At 38.9% G+C, this 23215-nt stretch overlaps 1 protein-coding gene across 1 annotated transcript in view; it reads right to left on the reverse strand.

Moving 5' to 3' along the window:
• Positions 1 to 23215, reverse strand: part of Cntnap2 (contactin associated protein 2) — a 1323006-nt gene that overhangs the window by 822176 nt on the left and 477615 nt on the right. The window contains exon 10 of the mRNA XM_071605412.1: positions 5276 to 5447. Within this exon, the coding sequence (XP_071461513.1) occupies positions 5276 to 5447 (172 nt within the window). The remainder of the gene's footprint in view (positions 1 to 5275; positions 5448 to 23215) is intronic.

Below are 23215 nucleotides of genomic sequence, written 5' to 3' on the forward strand. Positions count from 1 at the left end.
ACTTATTCTTGTCTTTCAAGGAAAAGCAAATCAAACTGGGTAGACATTGGTGAAAAGAAACCATTGAATTAAAAAGTAAATACTGGGTGTGTGATTATGCACTTCCATCCCAAAAATATAATGAAGACTTAATTGCTAACTCAGGAATAGGATCTAGTCTATTCACAATTTCTCAAGGGGTAATTTTGTAGGCTGTGTTTAAGTTGGGACATTTATCTTTCCTTTTCCACTCTCTGTGCTATCTGGAATATTTACTGGTTTTGTTTCCTAATATATTTACTAGGGAGGTGGACAAAAAAGAACAAAAAGATTCTAAAATTCTAATGAGTTACATTTTATAGTTTTTATAGCCCCGTTAAAAGATATGCACAAAAGTAAACTGTCACAATATGAATCTGCTTTGGCCTCTAAATGGCTTTTTAGTCCAATCGCTATGAGGACATCAGCAGAATGTAATTTAATGTATCCTAAAAGAATCATTGTTTCTTTCAAAGCCATTTGCACATTTGGGAGTCTGTCCCTCTGTGTTCTGATTCAAAAAGGTGCTGTGCTGATGTTAGATGCTGAGGGTGAGGAAAGGATAGAGGCTTTGGGCTCTAAGAAAACAAAACTTGACTCACACTGACTTAAATAAGCAAGGATTAAGTGTCCCCCGCCCCCCTGCATATAGATCCAGCCAGGTGATCTCTGGTTTCCTGCCCATTCAGCCCTAGGCATCAGGAGTGTTTTAAACAGGGTGCTGGAGGGACAGAGCCTCCTCTGTGTCAGCGAAACAAAAGCTTTTCCCAAGAACACCAGCGTGGACCTGTGCTTATCTCTCCCTAGCCAGGGCTGTGCCACTTCGCTGCTCCTGCCTAAGATAAAGTGAAACACATCCTGCTGGCAGCTTAGCTGTGGAGGCTGCTTTAGGCTTGAAATAGAAACTGCAGCTTGCAGAGTAAGTAGACCTCACTGCTCCAAACCAACCCAAGCATGATCACCACCTTCTTAAGCTCAACTCCTTAAGGCCAGCGCCCTCCTGCCACACCTCCTGGGTGTGACCACGGAAAGCAAGTCCAGCAACCACGTGGGCCCACAAAGTTCCCAGAGCAGGGTCTTCTGCAGCTACTCTTCTAGTGTACAGACCTGACCAATGGGTGCCAGGACTGACTGTCCGGGACTCACTCCAGCCCCTGAGCACCCTACCTTCCCCAACTCTGAAATGACCTCTGGTTCTTCGGGTGCCTCTCCCTGGGGGAGGAAGTGAATGAGCCTAAGAGGGTTCTAGGAGTGTTGCTAGAGTCTCTTGCTGTCAGATTTTCAACCTCATGTGGATGAAAACACAGTTGGAAATAGGAGCTGGACCCGTGCCTAAAGATGTCTGCTATAAGGAGTCATGATGTTCTGACCCCAGAATTGGACAAAAGATGGTGAAGATGCAAAAAGAAACAGGAGCTTGTTTTCAAGATAGCTTATCTTTCTTCAAGTAGCCTTCCAGCATTGAAGGTTTGTTGAAAATCCTCCTATCTGAGAGCAAATCACTGAGAGGTGAAAGCCAGAGACCTAGCTGTCCCGGGAGGCTCCTGCCCACCACCACTTTCTCCTCTGGTCCTGGGACTGCCCAGGAGATGGAAAAAAAGACCCCAAAGGCCCAGAGCCCCATGATCACTGTCAGTCATGAGGACCGTTGTGCAATCTGAAGATTCAGGCTTGCTCCATAGTTACATCCCACTGTGTCTCCCCATTTCTACTTAGGTGTCCAACAGAGGAACCTACTCACAACCAACACTGAATTTCTGACGTTTTTCCTCATCGTCCCTTCATAGTACCACAGGCCTTCCCCATCTGAGGAAATAGAAACTCCCTTTCTTACGTTGTTCTTATCAAAGAATCTGGATGTGTTCTCATTTCCTCTTTTTCTCCCACATCCTCCATCTAACATCCACCATGGCATCCTACTGACTCCCCTTTTAATACACTCAGACCTGACCACACCTGTCTTCCTAGATACCAGGCCCCTGGTCCAGGCTGCCAGCACCTCTCTTTGCATTATGAGAAGGCCCTTCTAATTAGTCACCCTGCTTCTACCTTTCTCCTCCCAGAGCCAGACTCCTGCTTTTAATGTGCCACCTGCAGGGTGTCATTGCTCAATGGGAGCCCTGCAGGGGCTCCCTGGTACCCTCAGAATAAATGTCAAATTCTTGCAATGAGCTGCAGGGTGTAGGATGTCGCTCTCAGGGCTGTGCAGGTCTTCCTGCTTGCTGCCCTTCCTCTGTCCTTCCAAGCTCACCACCTGTTTTTTTTTTCACAGATCCTTGGTCACGATAGGCAGCATCTTTGAGCTGATGATTCTCTGTGCCTAGAATATTCTTTCCACAAATTGGCAAATTCTGTTAACATGAATATTTGGGGTTTGGTGAGGTTCGCTTAAGCTGGAACCAAACACCTTGATCTCCAGTCATGCCAATCCTGACTTTGCTCTACTTCCCCCACCCCCATAACACTTAGTCCTTCAAACTCATTATATTCATTTTAAAGTTATATTCGTCTCTCGCCATCTGCCCTTCCTCCCCCAGTGTGTGAGCTTCAACTGTGCACAAATCTCTGTTTGGTTCATGGATTTGTCTCAAGTGCCTAGAATGCTGCCTGCTGTCTAATATGCAGTCACAAAGTAAGTGTTGAAGAAAGCGCAGTTCTGCAGCTTAGGGAACATACTCTTTCCTTGTTTCACTGCTGTATTCTGCAAGGAAGCAAGTCAAGAAGACAAACCACTTGCAAATGCACAAAGAAAGAAAAAAAGAAAAACAGTAAAAATCATGGGGTATTCCAGTGTGACACACAGACAAAACCCCTCAGCATCCTCCTCCCCCAGCTCTTCCCCTGAATTCTACTCATCAAGGCAGGTGTAGCTGCTCTTGTTAGCTCCAAACTTTTTTTTTTTTTTTTTTTTTTTTTTAAATCAGGACTGTGGCAGAGCTTTTATTTCTTTTCCCCTCATGTTCTCATGTATTTTTTCCCCCTCAAAAATAATTCCTCAATCAATCAAGCTGCAATTTGAAAGAAGAAAAGTAAGAAAGAGTCAAAGCAGGCTTCTTTAGTGCCTAATTGTGTAATTTAAAAATTAAGCAGTGGACACTGGGCAGCTGGAAGCTTTGGCTGATAAGGAGATATCCTCTTGAGGGCCACTGCTGCAGGAGAACAGGCTGAACCCCAGGACTCACTGATGAGATGCAGCTAAAGGGGGACATGACCAGCAGGCTCAGCAAGGCTCTGAGTGTACCTATTGGTATGTGATGTGTGAAAGTTATTGCTCTTAAAATAACAGGACAAGCAGAAAATGATCTCCTTAATGAGCTTAGGAAATCTGTGACAATGTGACTATTTACCCCCAGCTAATCTCCAAGGTTCCCTTCCTAAAGGATAGAAAGAAATGCCCCTGGCCCCACCATCACAAGAAACTTGGCACTGTAGATATTGAGACTGACCCATCTGGGGCGGGGGAGAGCTATATCTGCCAAAAATTAAAATTTGCATTCTGTTTGCCATGTGTTCTCTGTGTTGGTCTCTTCGCCAGGAGTGCCCTCCTCTATTCTTGTCATTCACCAAAGTCTCATTCTTTTTTTTCTTTTTTTTTTAAATGGGGGAGGCAATTTAGATCCTATTGTCTCCATCAGAGTAAGACATTGAAATCTCAATAGCACCTGCCCTTCTCCATTAAAAAATTAATTGTGATGGTCAACAATGCGATGTTCTGACTGAAACAGCAATGCAAGATCTAGCCTGCAAGTGAAGCTGAATGAGGTGACCTGAGTGTTATCCACAGGAATTATTATGTCATTAAAGTTACTGACATGGAAAAAAAATACTAGGTACTAAAATACTTGATTGCATTGTATAACTATTAAGAAGAAATAAAATTTTCCTATATAGAAAACAATTATTAAACTATGTAGAGAAATGTTTAATATCAGAAAAATTTCTTTTTCATCTTTTCTTGCCTTAGGCAGAAATAATACCTAACAAACACATAATGACTCAAAAATTAGGAGTATGTTTCTATTAAAATAGATCACAATTCTATTTAAACATAAACTGTGTAGGATATTAGAATCATTATTCTCATGCATATAATAGAAATACATAGCATGTTATATCTTTGTCTTATTATAAATATATTTAGGCTTTAAAAAGTTAAATTCTGTGCCCACAATAAATTGTGATTTACCACTCACATGAACACAGTTTTATTAAGAATACACGGAAGAAAACTTACCTCATAATGTACTGTTTTATATATTTATGAGATTCATTTTTCTGTGAATGACAGCCCCCCCAAAGATCTCAACTTAAATGTATTTTAAAGACAAGGTCTGCCTAGGGGTTGAGGAAGCTGAGGAAAGAGTCATCTTATTTCAAAATTTAAAAAGATTTTAATGAAGTTTTATTTTCTATAATATAAAATTAATGGGATTATATTTCACAATAAGATAGATCTTGCTCAAAAAATTTGAAAATAGCTTAAAAGTCATCTTAAGTCACTAGGTTAACTTTAACTCACAGTTAGATGTAGTAATTTGTTGACAGACAAAACATCACAAAATGTGATCATTTAATGTTTTAATGAATGACATTTTCAGAAGTATGTTAAGGTAGTGTATACAATAATCTCAGAGTATCTCATAGGAAAGTTGTTTCTTCTACATTGTGAGAATTCAATTAAGGGTTTTATGAAAAGCACTTTTCCAGATTTGCAAAAATTTGAAACAGACTAGATATTGTAATATTTCTATGCACACATTTTGTAAACAGAATGAATTATTTGAAATATTTTGCATTAATAAATCCTCATTTGTCCAGAAACATCTTATAATGTTTTATCTTTTTTTCTTTGCAGTGTCTTTGGAGGGGATGATATGCTGAGGTCAAATCATGATCAAGACAAGGAGAAAATGTTCAAATGACGTGTCAGAGATCTACCATAACCTAGCTGTTGCTTGCAAAAGTATTTGCACGATGCTCATATTCTCTGAAGCAGACCGATGCACAAAAGTGACATTATAATACACACTCACACATACACACACACATGTAGATATAATTCTCTTATCAATGATATCAATGTCACAAATATACTTAATAGGCATTGCAAGTGACAATTCCTAGTTCACCCATTTTTTTGTTTTTCTTTCTTTCATTCTTTTTTTTAACTTTTTTTTTCTGGGCATTTCACTTGCTGTACAACCAAGGAATGCCTTGGTAAAGTTTGTTCCACTTGAGGCAGGATGAACAGACTTACCTGTCTATGATGGCGCACATGTCGATGCTGACATTTGCAAAACTTCCCGGCTTCCTTTGTGCCACTTCATACAGATTTACAAGTTGGTCGTCCACTTGGATAAGCTGCATGCATCCTTGGAATGAAGGCTGAAGAACAGAGTGACTTGAGTTATTCATCTGGTTCAGAAAACCTGTGAAACAGAAGAAATGGAAATGTTAACATCAATGTCCGGCATTACTCAAATCCTCATGGGTGTGCTACCTGCCATAGCTGTTGCACCCAAATGCTGTGCTTCTTGGAATGTTGCTTCATGGTGCCTATCACAGAAGAGTGAGCTCCTTGAGAGTGTGAGGTGATTCAGGGGAAGAAGCTGGAGATGACTATAATGGTGAACACCTGTCTCTGGGATCAACTATTATTCTAAAGTTCTCTTTTGATGTCTTTCTTACTATGACAATTTCTCTGTCCCTCTGGCATTTCAAGGTCACTGTTACATGTCCTCACCTGAGCCTGACCTGAGAAGAAGACACCAAACTTCAGGTTTTCTCAACGATCCACCTCCTTTCTCCTCTACCTTCAGCATTTACTCCCATTTTCTTAACAGGATTGATTGGGCCTTTCATTCATATGTCAGAAAGCGATATAAATCAATAAAGTGGATTTCTTTTATGAGTCAATGTGCAACTTGATGCAAAGACATAGTTGCATCACAAATGATTTCCCAATTTATAAAATGCAAAGGAACATTATAGAGACATAAATTCTGACAAACGACCAGCATCCTGTTATGAATATCCATCTTATAGAAGCTAACTACTGCAGTATGGTTTTTATAAATGATAACAGACCTAAAATTAAAAGAGACTGAACACTGAGACAAAAAGAAGAAACCCCCAGTAAATAGTGTTGATGTTACAAGGGAATGGAGAGAGTAAGATTTTTATTGATAAATAACTTTAAAGTAATACTGCTAAGCAATTACAATTATGCTTTTTCAATAGACAAAAGTTATAATTCTATTACACAGAGAATTTGTGGGCCATCGGGAATGATTTTGCTAGATTCCATTAAGTGTCTTCAGAAAGTCCCCAAAGTTTCCACTTTTTACAATGGTCCCTAAAATACCAAATTTGCAGGCTTGAAGAATTGAAAATGTACTAATTAGTCTGCTTTTGAATCTGAAGTTATTTATAAATTCACTTCATCCAATATTATATTTGTAGGGGAAAAAAACACATTTGTACAGAATGGGTTAGAACAACATATCCCATTAAAAAAGTAAAAGTGAATTTTCAACAAAAACAAAAATGGGCCATTAAAAAATTTTTGAAAATGTCCTAGTCTCTTTAACTAGGAGTAATAGTATAGTATAATAGAAACCTCTTTTCCCACTTAACTAACAAGTACAATATTTAAAGTCTAATTCTGTTATTTGAATCTCCTTTAAGGGTTAACCACAAAGATATATATTCTTTTCCATCAATGCAGTACTACATAAAAGTAAGATTATATTTAAATTAACTTCTTGACTTTAAAAATCAGAGGCTCCATTTCAATATCAATATATGTTTTGTGTGTACACGCATGTGTGTGGGTATTTTCTTCTGAGTCACATTTTTTTTTTAAATTTGCATTGATTTAGTCCCTTTAGGAAAATGCTGATTAGAATAGTTGTATGTACACATATGATTTTCAATTGTTTAATCAAGACAAAGTTGAATGGGGCTTAATGTCTAAACTTAGTAGAGAGAAAACATCCAGCTGTAACTTTAGTAACCTCTCAGAACAAGACTATCATTTGTTTCTGCTCTTGTGATTACTTGGGTGTCTCTGAATGTCCCCACTAACTTTGTGAGATTCCAAAAAGAGTTGATATATTTGGGGGAACAGAGCTTCTTCAGCAAAGCAGCTGCACAAACACTGATCACTACAAATTAGGCATAATTAAGTTCACAAAACAAGGCTTTATAAGTCTCCCAGAACAATGTTTTGTTTGGTCTTGATAATTTTGAAGTTTGAAATTGTCAAGTCCTTTCATTTTCCTACATAAGGTATATTCTAAGAGAAGATAATTATGGGACAAAATACTATGTATTCATTAAATATAGGGTTCTTAAAAATAACAATAAATAAATAAATAAATATAGGGTTCTTTTCTCTCGTATTATTATTTAAGTTTCTAACATGATTCCATTTATTCTTGCCCAACTGGTATCTGCAACATTTTGTAGACCCCTTCCACCTTGAATTAGGGATATCCCCTGAGGACAATAGGAAATTACATGTAGTGGCAATGCATGACACTTCCAAGGCTGGTTTCCAATTTTGTCTCCATGATTGCTACCTCTGGAAAATCACTACTATGCCATTGAGCAGCCCCTTGAAGAGGTCCATGACAAGTAAGAAAAGACAACCATGGTTGTAAATTTATTGGAGGGGGGGTGTTGATTAGCTATGAAATAAGAAATAATGAGTATGTTGCTTAGTACTGGAAAAAAATTGTATTAAAGTCCTAAAAATGCGGTAGCAATGTAGGGGCTGAGATACACAAGTTAGCTGGATGGATTTTAGAAGATCTGTTGGTCAGAATCCTAATCATTCTTGAGGAGATTTTTAGTAGTAGCTTAAAGGAAGGCGAGAAAATTGTTATTGCAAATGGGAGAAAATTTGACCTGTGCTATGTTGTGGGGAGAACTTTAGCAACATTGTTGTCTATGATAATATGGAAAGAAAAAAGATGTATTTACTAAGTTATGTATTCAATCTGAGGATATTTCCAGGCAGAGTATTAAAGGTACTATCTGATACTTTCTTTGTGTTTTTAGTAAAAGAAAAGAGAGAGAGAGAGAGAAACTAAGGAAGAAATGCTAAATCTAAGGAAGCCAAGACCTGATGGACTTAATGTTAAATGTTATTTTTTTAATCACTCTATTCAGATAGCAAACAATGCAAGAATCAAGAAATTACCAGTCAATGATTAAATACCAGGAAAGCATTATCTAACAATGGTAGAAAGATATGACTGTAAAATTCATAAAATTCATTAAGACCTCAGAAAGACATTAGGTGGCATGTCAGAAAGCAATCCACTTAAACAAAAGAATCCTCTAAGTAGCTTATCGGTATACCTAGCACATCTACACTTTAAACAATGGAAGTTCTAATAATTTTAATAGACCTTAATAGACCAGAAGCCCAAGGAGGGGGAGAGTTTATCTTTATGATATTATAGATATGGCCTTTTATTTAATGGAGCAAATTTGAATAACATTCATTAGAATCCTATCCATTTTTAGGGGAACTCTATTGGTAGTACAACCACCAACTTGTACTGAATGGAACAGAGATGGTTCAAAATAGAATGACTTTGAGAGCCCCAAACTTCTATGTGCAGGAAACTATAGTTACAAACACAGACTGCAAGATATATACGAATATGCATATATGTGTGTATATGTGTGTATGTATATACATGTTGAGTGGGAATTTCTTAATTCTTGCATACACACACACACACACACACACACGTGTGAAGGATGTTTTAGAGTAGCAGAACTAAGAACATGAAGAGCAGAGCTAAGAGTCATGGAAAACCATTTCAGAGAAAGAGGAGGGTTGAGTCCTAATCAAGAAATAACCAATATATGCCTGGCTAGATTTCAGAACTGATATGGTCCAAGACATCTTATTTTAATCTTTTGAATCCAAGTGTACAAATTGGTTTCTTTTTGCATTTATTACTGGTGTAGTGCACTTTGTGTGTGTCTGTTCACGTGTCTTTAGAGAACCCAACTTGAATAGTTGTATTCAAGTCACTGAACCCAAACAGCTTTCTATCCTCTTGGAACTCCCTAGGAGCTTCATTTTGGTCTGACTTGATTTGGATTTTAGGCAGATGCTCTAATAAAATGTAATTTTAGAAGGCTTTTGGAGAAGATGAATGCACTTTACACACTGAAGAGACATGAATCTTCGTGAGCCAGAGGGTGAAACCTGGCAAACAACATCTAGTATGGCCATAGAATCTTCACATTATAACTATGGTTCTTTAAATACCTCATAGTACTTAGGGTCTTGCATTGTCCCCTCCCACAATGAATCAATGCTGACATGTGTAACAGGCCTTTGCAAAGTCACAGTGAAGAGTCACAGTGTTAGCTGGCTTCTAATGCCAAGTAATAAAAGGCATTCGAGGTTGCACTTTAGTTTTGGGATCACTGACTATAAGAGAACCAGTTCCTATGTCAGGAAACCCTCAAGCAATCTGAGGAACAGGGACTCATGTGGAAGGAATCTAAACAGAATATAAATAATACATTCTCCTCTGTTTCTCTGTCCCTTTCAGTGCAAGCTGGTGGTAGTACTTCCAATAGAGTTCCCTGAAAACTGAATGGGATTCTTATGAATGTTATTCAGGCCACTATCAGCCAGGTGATAGATGAGGTGGAGGCTCCATCTTGATCAACCTTCAGATTGCAGCCCTGAGAGGCATTAGTGGCAGCCTTTCTAGTAACTGCAAGACAGAATTGCCCAGCTAAGCTGCTTCTGACTCACTGGCTTCCTCCAATAAAGTAAGAGTTAATAAATGCTTACTGGGTTGGACTTCTAAGTTTTGAGGCAATTCAATGCACCAAGAGATAACTGATTTAGATGAAAATGAACAAATCTGCTCTCATTTTCTCAGTTTTTAGGAATTAGAACTCAAATATTAATATAAAATTATTAATTCTACTCAGACCTGCAAAACAAATTAACTGACATATGTAGGCAATTCCTTTATAGTTAACAATGTGTTAAAGACTTCCCGTCTTTGGACTAAAATTCCTGGTGCTCCAACTCCTTTTGAAATAGAGGAGAACATATTATTTATATTCTGTTTTGTTTCCTTTATGGACAAATATAATTTCAGTAAAAATACTAACATATTATTATCTGGGGGTTCTTGTAGGCACTTCTCTGAAGCTTAGGGTTTAACCTGCCTAGTGGATTAATAGCAGGACTATTTGGAGCTATAAATTTGCAGCTGGGATTTTCAGGGTCAGAAATGAAAAGATATAAAATGGAAATGAAGTAAAATTTAACTAAAATTGTCAAGTTAGTAGAAAAATAATATAGATCACAGAGGTAAAAATTTTCCACATTTTCTTTAAAACTTTAAATTTATACCCACAAATTCAGAATGAAAATACAATATTTATATATGGATTATTACTACAGGGTTCTAAAAGTTGACAATGTGTTACAACCACCACCATGTAAAGAACTGTAACCTTGTCAGTCTCAATTGCATCTCACTACCAGGAAAACGTCCCTCTTCACAGGATCACTGTAATTATGTTACTTTACTGTCATGTTTGAAGATTTCTGTTTCAAAACATAGCAGATAAAAACTTCATATCCGATTTGAAGTCCACTCAGTATATTGTTCTTCTTGTTGACAAAGGAAATCCATGCATTTTCAAGGTTTTAAAATTTTAATTCAGAAATGCATCAGGGAGAAACATGCCGACATTTGTTTAGACATTAGAATGCCAATCTAAACTGTTGTAAAGTATAATGTGAATCCGGTGGAACAGGACACACACAGCCGGCACAGGGCTGGCAACTTCACAAGCCTAAAACCATGTGCATGCGAGGCTTCTCCTTGTGCAATTATTTTAGAGTTTGGAGATTTCAGAAGTCAGTCAGAGGCTGGTGGAATGCCATTAGAATGTTTAAAACATGTAGTGTCTTCCTTTCAATTCAGTTTTGGAAGACTCTACAAAGTGTGTACTAACTAAGCTCTACTGTTTACTCAACCTCCCTGAATAACACAGTGGAAACCCCACTCATCAGGGCAGGAAAGGACCTGCCTGGGGGCTGGTGTCCAAGCAAGCAGGGAGTTAAGGCCAGTTGGGAAGCGGGCCAGCAGTGGCTGAAGCCAGCACATGGGACTGTCCCACACGGGACACCCACCCAGTGTGGCTGGACAAATAAATACATTGAGCAGAGCAGGAGCCAGCCTCAGTGTCAGAGAAGGAAGGTACAAACGTGGAACATGCTGAGACTGATTGAGCTCTGAGGGCTTAGGGTGGCATTTCATCCATCTGTGGTTTTCTCTGTGTGTAGACAGAAATAAATGCTGGTAAAATTGTGAATGTGGCTACTGCATGGCTACCGGGGACAGTTGGGGAACAGGGTCACCTCAGAAGCAATGAACACTGTAGCCCAGATATTGTCTCCACTACTAACTAAAACCAGGACTCGTTCAAAAAGGACAGTTATGGTTTGAATATGGGGGTGTCCCTTCAAACTCCTGTGTTAATTCAGGAAAGTTTAGAGGTAAAGTCAATAGATTATGGGATCTGTAACCTAATCAGCCCATCCTAGTTTGAATGGCCTGGGTGGTAACTGTAGGCAGGTATGACGTGGCTGGAGCAGGTGGGTCATGGGGCTGTGCCCTAGAAGGGTGCATCTTCCCTGGGGCCCCTTCCTCCCTCTGTGTCTCTGCTTCCTGGCTGCTATGAGGGGAGCAGCTCCCCTCTGCCACATCCTTCCTCCATGACTTGCTGTCTCATTCTGGGCCCAGAGCAATGGAGTCAGCCATCTATGTCCTGAGACCTCTGATACCAGGAGCCAAGGTAAACTTCTCCCCCTTTAAGTTGTTGCCAGGTATTTTGGTTACAGTGATGAATATCTAACTGAAACAGACTGATTTCAGGGCTGGGTCAGGGAAAGTACAATGAGTCTGCAATACTTTATTATATCATAAAGCAAAGAAATGCCCAAAGAATGTCAGGACCATGGCAGAATGATGCGGAAAACCCTGCAATTGTTTCTGCTGCCCAAATTCAGGCAATTTATGTGCAAAAAATAAAAATAAAAATTGAGCATCCAACATATATTTTCACTATCAATCAAAAATGGAAAGAGGAAGGAAGAAAGAAAACAGAGCTTCAGGTCATGTCCCAGTGAATCATTCAGGAACCCATGAGCCCACCTCCACAAAAATGAGCAGCAATGGGGGAATTAGAAAGTCATTTCTATTGCACTCTGGAAACTAATACATGTCAAAGAAACACTGGAATAAAAGTCACCATTTTCACCCTTTATATTAATAATAAATCTAGGCAGGAAGTACCACTTGTGCTCAAATAAGTGGGTGGAAGCTGAATAAGGAATAAATTCTCAAAGAATCTCCTTAAAAATAATTTTTAATTTCAAAAGAGTTGGTGGTCACTCTATAGTAAAGAAATTTGGCTGGCAGCTTTTCAATTAAGTGATCCAAGTGATCATCCCAGGAAACAGGACCAATTGGACAGAAGGCAATGAGAAAAATAAGATGTGGCCTTTTGACACTGATGCCAAAATACAAGGGCCAAGTCCAACCATGAAGAAATACCAGACAAATGCAGGGTGAGGGGCCGTCAACTAATGACTGACTTGAGATCTTTAGGAATGAGCTGTGAAGCCAAGAAGCAATTGAAGATCTGATTCTAAGTGGCAGGGGCTGCAGAGGCAGCCCTGTGATTGACAGAGGCTGGAGAGGCAGGACAACAGAGTGTGACGGATGTCCCAGAGAGGGTCTTCTTCTGTAAAGTATGCTGTTGGAGGATTAGGAAAACTTGAACAGAATTATATGAGTGAAGGTTATACCAGTGGCCTTTATACTTGTACTGTAGCTTTTTATAAGTTTTAAATTAGCAAAAACAAAAAAATACTGTTAAAAATGTGTGTATCGTGGTAGTGTATGCTCTCTCTTCTTCTGTCAACCAAGAACCCTAGTTTGGATTAAATTGATTCCAATGTAACTGCACTCAATTCCCATGGAATGTCAGTGGAATCCTTCTTTCTCGGGTTGTGATGACTTCCAGGTCACTGAAGAACATCTCTCAGTCTTTATTGTACCAGACCTCTCAGGGGTATGGGACGCTTGATGTGAATAATTGAATTTATTAAACCAAACTGAATGTTGTGGCCTTAAAAGACAAATATTCTTATTTCTGACTACCATTTAAGCTTAAATTCATATCCCTCTTAACCAGATTTATACACAGAGAGATCCTAAACCATAACAATTGTTAGAATATCCTATAGGTGCAAAAATTAAAACAATACTAATAAAGCAAATACTTACAGGGAAGTTGTACACAAGCTTGATTTCCCCTTGATACACAATTTAAACATTTATCACATCTAGAAACGGTTCTGCCCTGTTTTCACACACTACTTTGCCAATTTCCTACCTGAGTTCCTAGCCCTTCCTGCCGGGAACATTACTTGTACTTTTCACAGCTGACATTCTCTTGAGTCGGGTCTGCTCAAAGATCACTTTTCCAAGAAGGGTCTTCCCAGACCACTCTATTTAAAATTATTCCACCAATTCTCTCATTCTGTTTCGTCAATGAAATATTTCTTGCAGTAGAATTTGCCCCAAGTTGTCATGATCTGAATTTGCTGCATTTGTTTACTTATGTGCACGTGTGTGTTCTGAGCATGTTCTTCTCTACCCTCTTGTACAGTCACTTCATGAGAGTGGGGATCCCAGTGTATCCTTAAGATTTGCTGAGATCAAATTTACATATGAAAATCTCCACTTGACTCATCGGAGAACAATCTGTGGGCTATCTGGGAGACGTGTATGGTGAAAGGTGTCTATTAATTCTGGACCAACAACAATAATACATTTTTCACCACATGATCTGCCTCAGTTCAGGACTTTCTGGTGCCTCTGTATTGGTCAGGGGACCGACCAGGTGCACGAGCAAATCTGCATTTTCATCCTGGAGTGAGGGATGCCCAGTGTACACCTTCCCTCCCTCAGAGCCTTCAGGGAGAGACTACCTGCAGAGAGACCTTCCCTGACTACTGGCTAAATAACACGCCCCCTCCCCACTGGCTTATCTGGAATATGCCAGGGAAGCGGAAGGGGATGGCAGGAAGATACCAGGACCCCGTCTGGTCCTGGAACTGTACAAAGAAACATCTGGGATGGCGCTTAGAGTCCAGCTGCCTCTGTCAGCGGGGGAGACACAGGAGGAGCCTCAGGTCTAAAAGGAGTGGGACCCAAAGGGGCCCAGGGTGGGAGGGGCTCTTATGACTCCAGAGACGGCCTTTCACGTCTGAAGGACCTTTAGGGTATCTAAGATAAACGCTCAATCCACAGTTGATATTCACATCTGGGAGTCACGGGAGAGGCTGGGACTGGAGTTCAGGCGTCGTGCTGTGAGGCAGAAAAATTGCCTGAAGAAATTGTGTGGCTCGCTGAGCACAGAAAGCCACAGCTGGGCTGCAGCTTCAGAAATCATCTGGGTATCAGAGGGGAGCAGGGAGAGAACTGAGGAGGAGGTAGGAGGAAATCTAAGAAGGGTAGGAAGGAAGGAATAAAAGGTGGGTCGTCAGTGTCAGAGACCAAAGGACTTATTAAACCAAGATTGCCCTAAGAGCTTGGCTTAATAAGTTCAATCAGTGGATCTTTGACACGGAGGAGGGCGGGGGTGTTTGACCTCGGCTCAGTGGGTAGATCATTGAGGACCATCTGGACACTGTAGAAGAAGGACACAAATAACAGATGGAGAGAAAAGGGGTGTCTGAGATGTGGGCGGGCTGAGATGGGGCACAGTGACCTCACCTCTCCCTTGTCCAGCACTGGTTTACCAGCAGTAGAGACCACAATCCCTTGAAGGTAATTTTTAATCACTTAATTTTAACAATAAATGACATCACACATTTTGCTGCCCTTTTTCAAATTCAGTTACTCACATGCATCACATTTCCTGTTTACCTGTACTGGATGAGCATAAGATATAAGGCTCAGAATTTTGCCTCTATCAACTTTTTGATCTTGTATCAACTGATGCTGTGTTCCTGATTTATTTACCTGGACAATGGGCAACGTATTATATGCTAGCCAGGCAGATGTTGTGAACGCAGTAAGAATATATCTATAAGGTGATTGCTTAGAGGATTCCGGCATGTGGCTTACATGTAAACTGCTGAGGTAAGGCAATCCTCGTGGCATTTATTAAACACCTAACAATGCATTGTTTTGTCCCCAAGATTGCTACAATCTGGAGAGGAAGATAAGCTTCAGAAACCCGGACATAGTTCCATTGAAAACAGTGTTGCTGCTGTTCCACCCAAACAAATGAAATGGTGGTGACAGAGGAGCTTCACAAGGCCACTCTCTCTTCTTGATAACTTCTCTGTCTTTGGCTCCCAAAGTAGTACACTGTCTAGGGTTTTCTTTCTACTTTTGTGGCACTGTCAGTTCAGTCTTTCTTTCTCACATATAAGTGTGGAAGTTCCTCAAACTCACCCTGGGCTTGCTCTGCCTGCCTGAGAGACGGTCCCTAGAGGTGCCTTATCCAAACGCAGGGCTTCACCCATCAGCCATGTGAGGACATCACTAATCATATCTGTGTCTATAGCTTCCATCCAAGCTCCAGACTAATGTAGCCAAAGTTTCTCTGACCTTCTCCATTTAAATGCCTCGCACGTTAAAAACTCAAGATGCACAGTTCCTGTTCCCAGATGGTATTTGGTCATTGTCCCCATGTCAGCAGTCATTCAGAAGCCTTACTCTCGATCTCTCCCTCTCTAGAGTTGTGCGGGTTAATCAACAAGAGTCATCCCACCTCTTGCTCCTGTCCTCACTCCCCACATGCATCACACACGTCAATTCTACCTTGTCAGTAGCTCTCCGTCTTCTCATAGCCATCCGAACCCAGACTGTCAGCTTCTCCACGACCCACTTCCATCCATCTCTGGCCTTACCCAAAAGCCTGATCTGCTCAGGTTTCCCTCCTGCTCAAGAGACTTATTTATTCAAAAAAAGTAGATTCAAAAGATTTTTTAAAAATGTTCAGGGTCTTTCTCTCCCTGTAATGAACTGGTTTTCCAAATGCAGAAATAAGTGTAAAATAATTTTCAGATCATGGTGACATATATTTTTTTAAAAAATTTTTAAATGGTATATTTTAAATCAATTAATTTTATCTATTTAAATATATAATTTATTTGACCAGAGTGTCTATAATATTTTAAATATGCATATATTAGCTAGAATGCTTTATCATATACGAGCTTCCATATATTATTACAAAATATAGATATTTTTGTTAGTCAATCAATAGTTTCAAATAAAATTATGTGTCTTCCTTTCTGTCTTCATACTACTCACATGATATGCAAAATATAAATATATACCCAAATTGGCTGAACATGTAGAGAGTAGATGTTGCATTCCTATATACCAATGATAAATCAACTGAAAGAGAAATTACGAAAACTATCCTATTCACATAGCCTCAAAAAAAAAAAATACTTAGAAATCATCTGACAAAAGAGGTGAAAGACTTCTACAATGAAAACTTGCAGAACACTAAAGAAAGAAATTGAAGAAAACCTTAGAAGATGGAAAGATTTCCCATGCTCTTGGCTAAGAAGAATTAATATTGTCAAAATGGCCATACTACCAAAGGGCTATACAGATTTAATGTGATTAAATTTAATGTAACATTAAAATGACAATGATATTCTTCATAGAAATATGAAAATGAAATTCATTGGGAAAAATAAGAGGGCAAGAATAGCCAAAGCAATCCTTAGTGAGAAAAGTGAAGCAGGAAACACCATAATACCAGACCCTAAATTATACTGCTAAACTCTAGTAACAAAAACAGCATGGTCTTGGCACCAAAACAGACATGAAGACCAATGGAACAGAATAGAAGACACAGAGATAAAATCACATAGAGTTGTTTCATACTAGACAAAGGCACCACAAACAGACATTGGAGAAAAGATAGTCTCTTCAACAAACAGAATTGGGAAAACTGGAAATTAATTTGTAGTAGAAATTGAACTCCTCTAACCTGACACAAAATTCAATTCGAAGTGGAGTAAGGACCTAGAAATTAGACCAGAGACCCTTTGCCTACTTGAAAAAAATGGAGGCCCAACTCTCCATCATGTCAGCTTAGGAACTGACTTCCTCAATAAGACTCCTAAAATGCAAGAACTAAAATTATATAACATCAATAAACGGAATGGTGTCAAACTGAAAATCTTCTCCACAGCAAAGGAAACAATCAAGAATGTAAAGAGAGAGCCTACAGAATGGAAGAAATCTTTGCCATCTGCCCATCAGATAGAGCATTAATTTCCATATTATACAAAGAACTCAAAAACTAAACACCAAAAAAGCCCCTCAAAATAACCCAATCAATAAATAGACAAAGAAACTTAACAGGTACCTTACAAAAGAAGAAATACAAATGGTCAACAAATATATGAAAAAAAATCTTTAATATCTCTAGCAATTATAGAAATGCAAATTAAAACTACACTAAAATTCTATCTCACTCCAGTCAGAATGGCAATTCTCAAGAATACAAGTAACAATAAATGTTGGAGAGGATGTGGGAAAAATGGTTCACTCATACATTGCTAGTGGGACTGCAAATTTGTGCAATTACTCCAGAAAACAGTATTGAGATTTCTCAGAAATCTTGGAATGAAACCACCATTTGACCAATTATACCACTTCAAGGTATACACCCAAAGGATTTTAAGTTAGCATACTATATTGATGCAGCCACATCAATATTTTTTGCAGCTCAATTCACAAAAGCTATGCTATGGAACCAACCTAGGTACCCTTCAACAGATGAATAGATAAAGAAAACGTGTTATATATACATGATGGACTATTACTCAGGCTTAAAGAAAATGAGATTATGGCATTTGCTGTAAATGGATGGAACTAGAGACAATCATTCTAAGTGAAATAAGCCAACCATAAATAAACCACAGGCCAAATATTCTCTCTGATACCTAGATGATAACATACAACAAGGCCAGGATAAGGAAGAATAGAAGTTCATTGGATTAGACAAAGCAGAACAAAGGGAAGGGAACAGGATGGGAATAGGAAAGACAATTGATTTAATCAGACATGACTTTCCTATGTTCACACATGAATATGTGACCAGTGTAACTCAACATCATGTACAACCACAAGAATGTGAAGTTACACTCCAGGTGTGTATGATATGTCAAAATACATTCTACTGTTAAGTATAACTAAAAAGGAAAAAAGAAACCTTAAATGCAACTTCTGCATTAAATTTTCTTTTCTGAAAAGTGAAGTATTGACAGTAGAAGGGAAATCACTGGGGTAGAAGAAAGGGGTCTTAGGAAGGGAGGAAGAGAGGTACTGGGAAGTGAAATTTATCCAATTATGTTACAGTCATGTGACAACAAAACCCACAATTTTGAATAATTAAAATGCAACAATAAAAAATTATCAAAAAAGATACTCGAGGGCTGGGGTTGTGACTCAGTGGGAGAGTGCTTGCCTAGCACGTGTGCCATACGAGGTTCGCTCCCCAGCACACATTAAAACAAAACAAAAACTAAATAAACAAAATACAGGTATTGAGTCCACCTACAACTAAAAATATTTTTTTTTTTTTTTAAAAAAGACAGTGGATATATTTTTGAGTATCTTGCAGTAAACCTAACGGAATTTACAAGATCACAGGAAATTAGAGAAGCAGACTAGAATTTTGACAAATTGGGATGGTTAGCAATTTGCAAACAGAATTATACAACACGATTTTAAAAGCTCAAGTTGGCCCTGGGCCACACTAGAAGGAAGAACAGAATGATCAAACTGCATATTTTGACATTTTCATGTAGTTTCTTTGCATTTTCTGTGTTGTAAAATGCAAACTACAAAATAAAAGACTTCAGCATCTGATAACTTTAATTCCTAATGACCATAAATGGCTAGTACATCTGATACACAGGAAGATACAGTCAGAAAATATAATAATATTGTCTTCCTGTTTCTTCCTTATGAGGATAAGCAGCTTGTTAATCACTAGAGAATTAAGCATATGCTGAGAAGCACCATCCTGGAGGTCAGGAGCGTGGGTACAGAATGGCCAACAGGGTTTGGAACTTGGTCCCTCATGCGTTAGTTGTGACCTGGACTGACCCACCTGTCCTGTCTTACTCAACTCAAGCTTTTCAGTTCAAAGGCAGGGAAACTCGATTTTTATGGTTTTTATTGACATTTAGTAAAACTCCCTATGAATAGCACCTAGTACAATGATGGACGCCAGCAGTCACCACAGTCACCAATCAGCTCTACTCCTGACCTTAGAGTCCACTTGAATCGCATAACTTGTACTTTGTATTTGAGAGATTATTTTTTTACTCTATTGAAAGAAACTTAGAAAATAGCCTCATGAATATGTCATTTTGAAAGTCTACACATTTTTCTGAATACTTTGGGGGAGGGCTCTTCCTTCGTAAAAAAAAAAAAATGAAAATCTAAAATCTGAATATGAACTAGCAACTCCATTATCTGCAAGGTGGATAACCTAACCTAGTTAGGAAGTAAGCATGGTTTGTTGGTTTGGGGATACTGCTAACTATGACTACAGATTTTGAGATTCTGGAAGTTCACTTTGAATGCTCGGCAAAGCCAGATCCGGAGGCTCAGCCTGTGTGCCGACCTGGCCGGCCAGCGGCTTTGTGTGGGCTCCGTGCTCTGCCTCTGTCTCCCTCACATTGTTTTCTTGGCTCAGAACCGGAATGTCTGACCCGCCCCTCCTCCTCTTCCTTGGCTTCCCTTTGTTTTGATTTTCCTCATTGTTTTTGCCATTATCATTGCTCTTGATCTGACCTTTGCAGATGATAAAAGTCTGTGCTTGATATAAAGAAGATGCTTTTCTTATGCTGGAAAAATGTTGCCAAGTTCATCAGTGAAGTGTGGCTCTAGAGTTTGAAGGTAAAATGACACCAAAGCAGCTATGAATTTCACTGATCACAAAGCCCTTTAATATTTTTTTTTTCCCCAAACACTGACACTCTCTATTCTGTTATCTTTAATAATGGCTTTGTATATATGAAAACATTCTAAAAATGTCAACCATCTCTCAAATTTTCATTGTAAGTTTCTATAAGATTTTTATTACAAGCTTTCTGATATGAGATGATTTATTTCAAAATACCACTCAATACTATTGCATTTTAGAATATTTAGGAAAGAGACAGAAACAATAATCCATAAAAAGTTCTATTTCCTATTACAAGGTACTGTGAGAGCCTGGAGAGTTTTCCCATTCCAAACCCCCAGAAATGCTAGGTAAAATGTACCATATACACTCTAAATTACATATCCGAGCTTCCAATAAGTCAGAGCAAGCTTTCAGATGTCAAGGGAAAAGGAAAGAGGAAAGCTGAAGTGCCATTACGAGCATGCTGAGCTATTAGTATTCAGCAGATATTTGCCCATCTTTGTATGCAAGAGTTTGGAATTTAAAGGTCAGGTAGCATTAGAAATCAAGTAGTGGTTGTAGGCAAAAAATCAGAACCATCCCCACCTCCGCACCACACAAGCCCTAAAATTGCTTTAAGTTTCAGTGAAGCAGGTAGTAGATAAAGATTCACTAGTCAGCAAAAGAGCACTGACTAGAAAATTTGTCTTTCTTTTCCTGACCTCTGGAAATAAAAATAAAAATAAGACATGCTGTTTCCAAGAATAAGCCATGGAATTACTGAACTAAATAATGGCTTTAAAGTTTACACTGACTATAGGGTATAACGCCCAAGTCAAGAAGTTTTTTAAAAAAGTATTTCCAAGCCACTATCATTTAAAGTGAAACAGAAATCTTCCCTGGATTGACTTGGAATTATAGGATTCCTGAAGAGAAAACCCTAAGAAATTTGAACTCAAAATCCAAAAACACAAAATCACTAGAAAACACGTACAGTCTCCTACTTAAGGTGGTTTGATTTAGGATTTTTTGTTTATAGTGGTAAAAAAGTGATATATATATTCATAGACACTTTATTTCAAATTTTTAATTTTTAACCTTTCCAGGGTGTGTTAGCGTTTTCTAATACCTGACACGGCCAACTTGGAAGAGGAGAATTTTATTTTGGACTCCCGAGTTTCAGATGTTTCAGTCTCTGATTGGCTGACTCCATGGTTCTGGGCCTGAAGAACATCATGGCAGTAGGGCGTGGTAGAGGAAATCTACTCGCTTCATGCCAGTCAGGGAGCAGTTACTGCTCAAGACAGCAAGGAGCCAGGGATAAAATATAATCCTCAGGATATGCCCCCAGTGACCTACTTCCTCCAGCCATGCCCCACCTGCCTAGAGCTACCACCCAACCGTCCATTCAAATTACTAATCGTCAAATGGATTCGTCTATGGATGGGGCTGCAGTTCTCATGACCGAATCATTTTACCTCTTGGCATCCCTGCAGTGGGTAACACGTGAGCTTTCTGGGGGACACTTCTTGTCCAAGCCCTAACAGGACTAGCAACATGAGGTATGACGCTCTTATGATCTAGGTAGCAGCGGGGCCCCACAGCTGCTGGTCAGCCATGGATCAGTGTGAATGACCTGTACTCGCCGTGTGGGGCAGGGCTAAGTGAGGCTGTATTGGATACATTTTCAACTCACGGTGCTTGGACTTGCAGGGGGTGTGAAGAGGTGTATGTAGAGGAACATCTACAGGATGAACAAGACTCAGAAAGAATATCACAGAAAATCTGGCCCCCATGGATTTCAGACCCACTTTAGGACGGAGAATAGGGTAAAGAATTCAGCAATTATTTAAAGAAATAAAACGATTCAAAAAACACATAGGAAAAGAATGAGATCATATGAAAAGGACTAGTCAGAGTTAGTAAAGGACCGCATAGACCCCCTAGGAATGAAAAATGTATTATTGCAATTAAAAACACATTAGTTGTGTTAAGCAGATGAGACAAGCTACAGTGAATCCATAAAGTGAAACTACACGGGAGACTCAGAACGTGGTCAAGAAATAAAACAAGGACTGAAAACATCCTCCAAATGCAGGATGGAAATGAATTCTAACATAATTGGAATTTCAAAGGGATAGAAAAGAGTGAATGGTGGAAAAGCAATTAAAGATATAATGTCCGAGAATGTTCCAGAACTGATAAAAAAATCAGATTCAGGGAGAGCAATAATTATGAAACAAAATTTGTGAAAAGGCAATCTAGTCACAGAGATAGCACAGTGGCACAGCAGAACACTGGGGCTTCAAAGTAGCCAGAAACCAGGAAGAAATTAGGCATAAGGAGCAAAACAAAAGCAGACAGAAAACTATTCAGCACAACCCAAAACCAAGGGCAGAATCCAGAAAAGTAACGCATGCAAAGTATTGAAAGAAAATGAACATCAGACCCAGAACTGTATATCAAACCACTCAAATAGGAAGAAACTTTCAGATGACAAAATTTGAAAATTTTTGAAATTACAATTTAAAAATAGAAGCAATTTACCACTGACATATCTAGACAAAAACTGTCCAAGATAAAGGAATCAAGTCCAGAAAGGAGAATCGCACAAGGTGCCACAGACACCAGCAGACATAGGACACTCTGAGCGCCCACTGACCACAGAAAGCCAAATGCGGGGACAGTGGAGCTGACCAGGGAGGTAGAACTGAGGGCAGGACCCAGGAGGGTCCAGAAGGGAAATGATTAGAATCACACCCAGGAGGAAGGTCAAGGTGTCATGGGATGGTGGAGTGTGACAAGTACTTATGAAAAAAATCAAGATAACTCACCAAATAGCTAATATAGAAAATATATATTTTAAAACAATGATGCAATAGGTTTTTAAAAATGATTGATTAACCTCAAAATGAGAGAAAGGAATAAAAAGAACAAAATAAAGCAAAACTGAAAGGTAGAACAATAGTTAACATCAATAACTATCACCTTGGAAAGACAGATGGTAATACTGAATTTTTAAAAGATCCATCCATGTACTATTTTGAAGAAGCACGCCTCAAAGACTACAACAAAGAAAAGTTGAAATTAAAAGAACTGACAAAGATAAACAAGGCAAATGTGTATTTAAAAAAATAAAATAGAGTAACTACAATGGTATTATGTATCAAACAGTACTGAGCAGACT

The sequence above is a fragment of the Marmota flaviventris genome, chromosome 1 (genome assembly GCF_047511675.1).
Source record: "Marmota flaviventris isolate mMarFla1 chromosome 1, mMarFla1.hap1, whole genome shotgun sequence".
Classification (NCBI taxonomy): domain Eukaryota; kingdom Metazoa; phylum Chordata; class Mammalia; order Rodentia; family Sciuridae; genus Marmota; species Marmota flaviventris.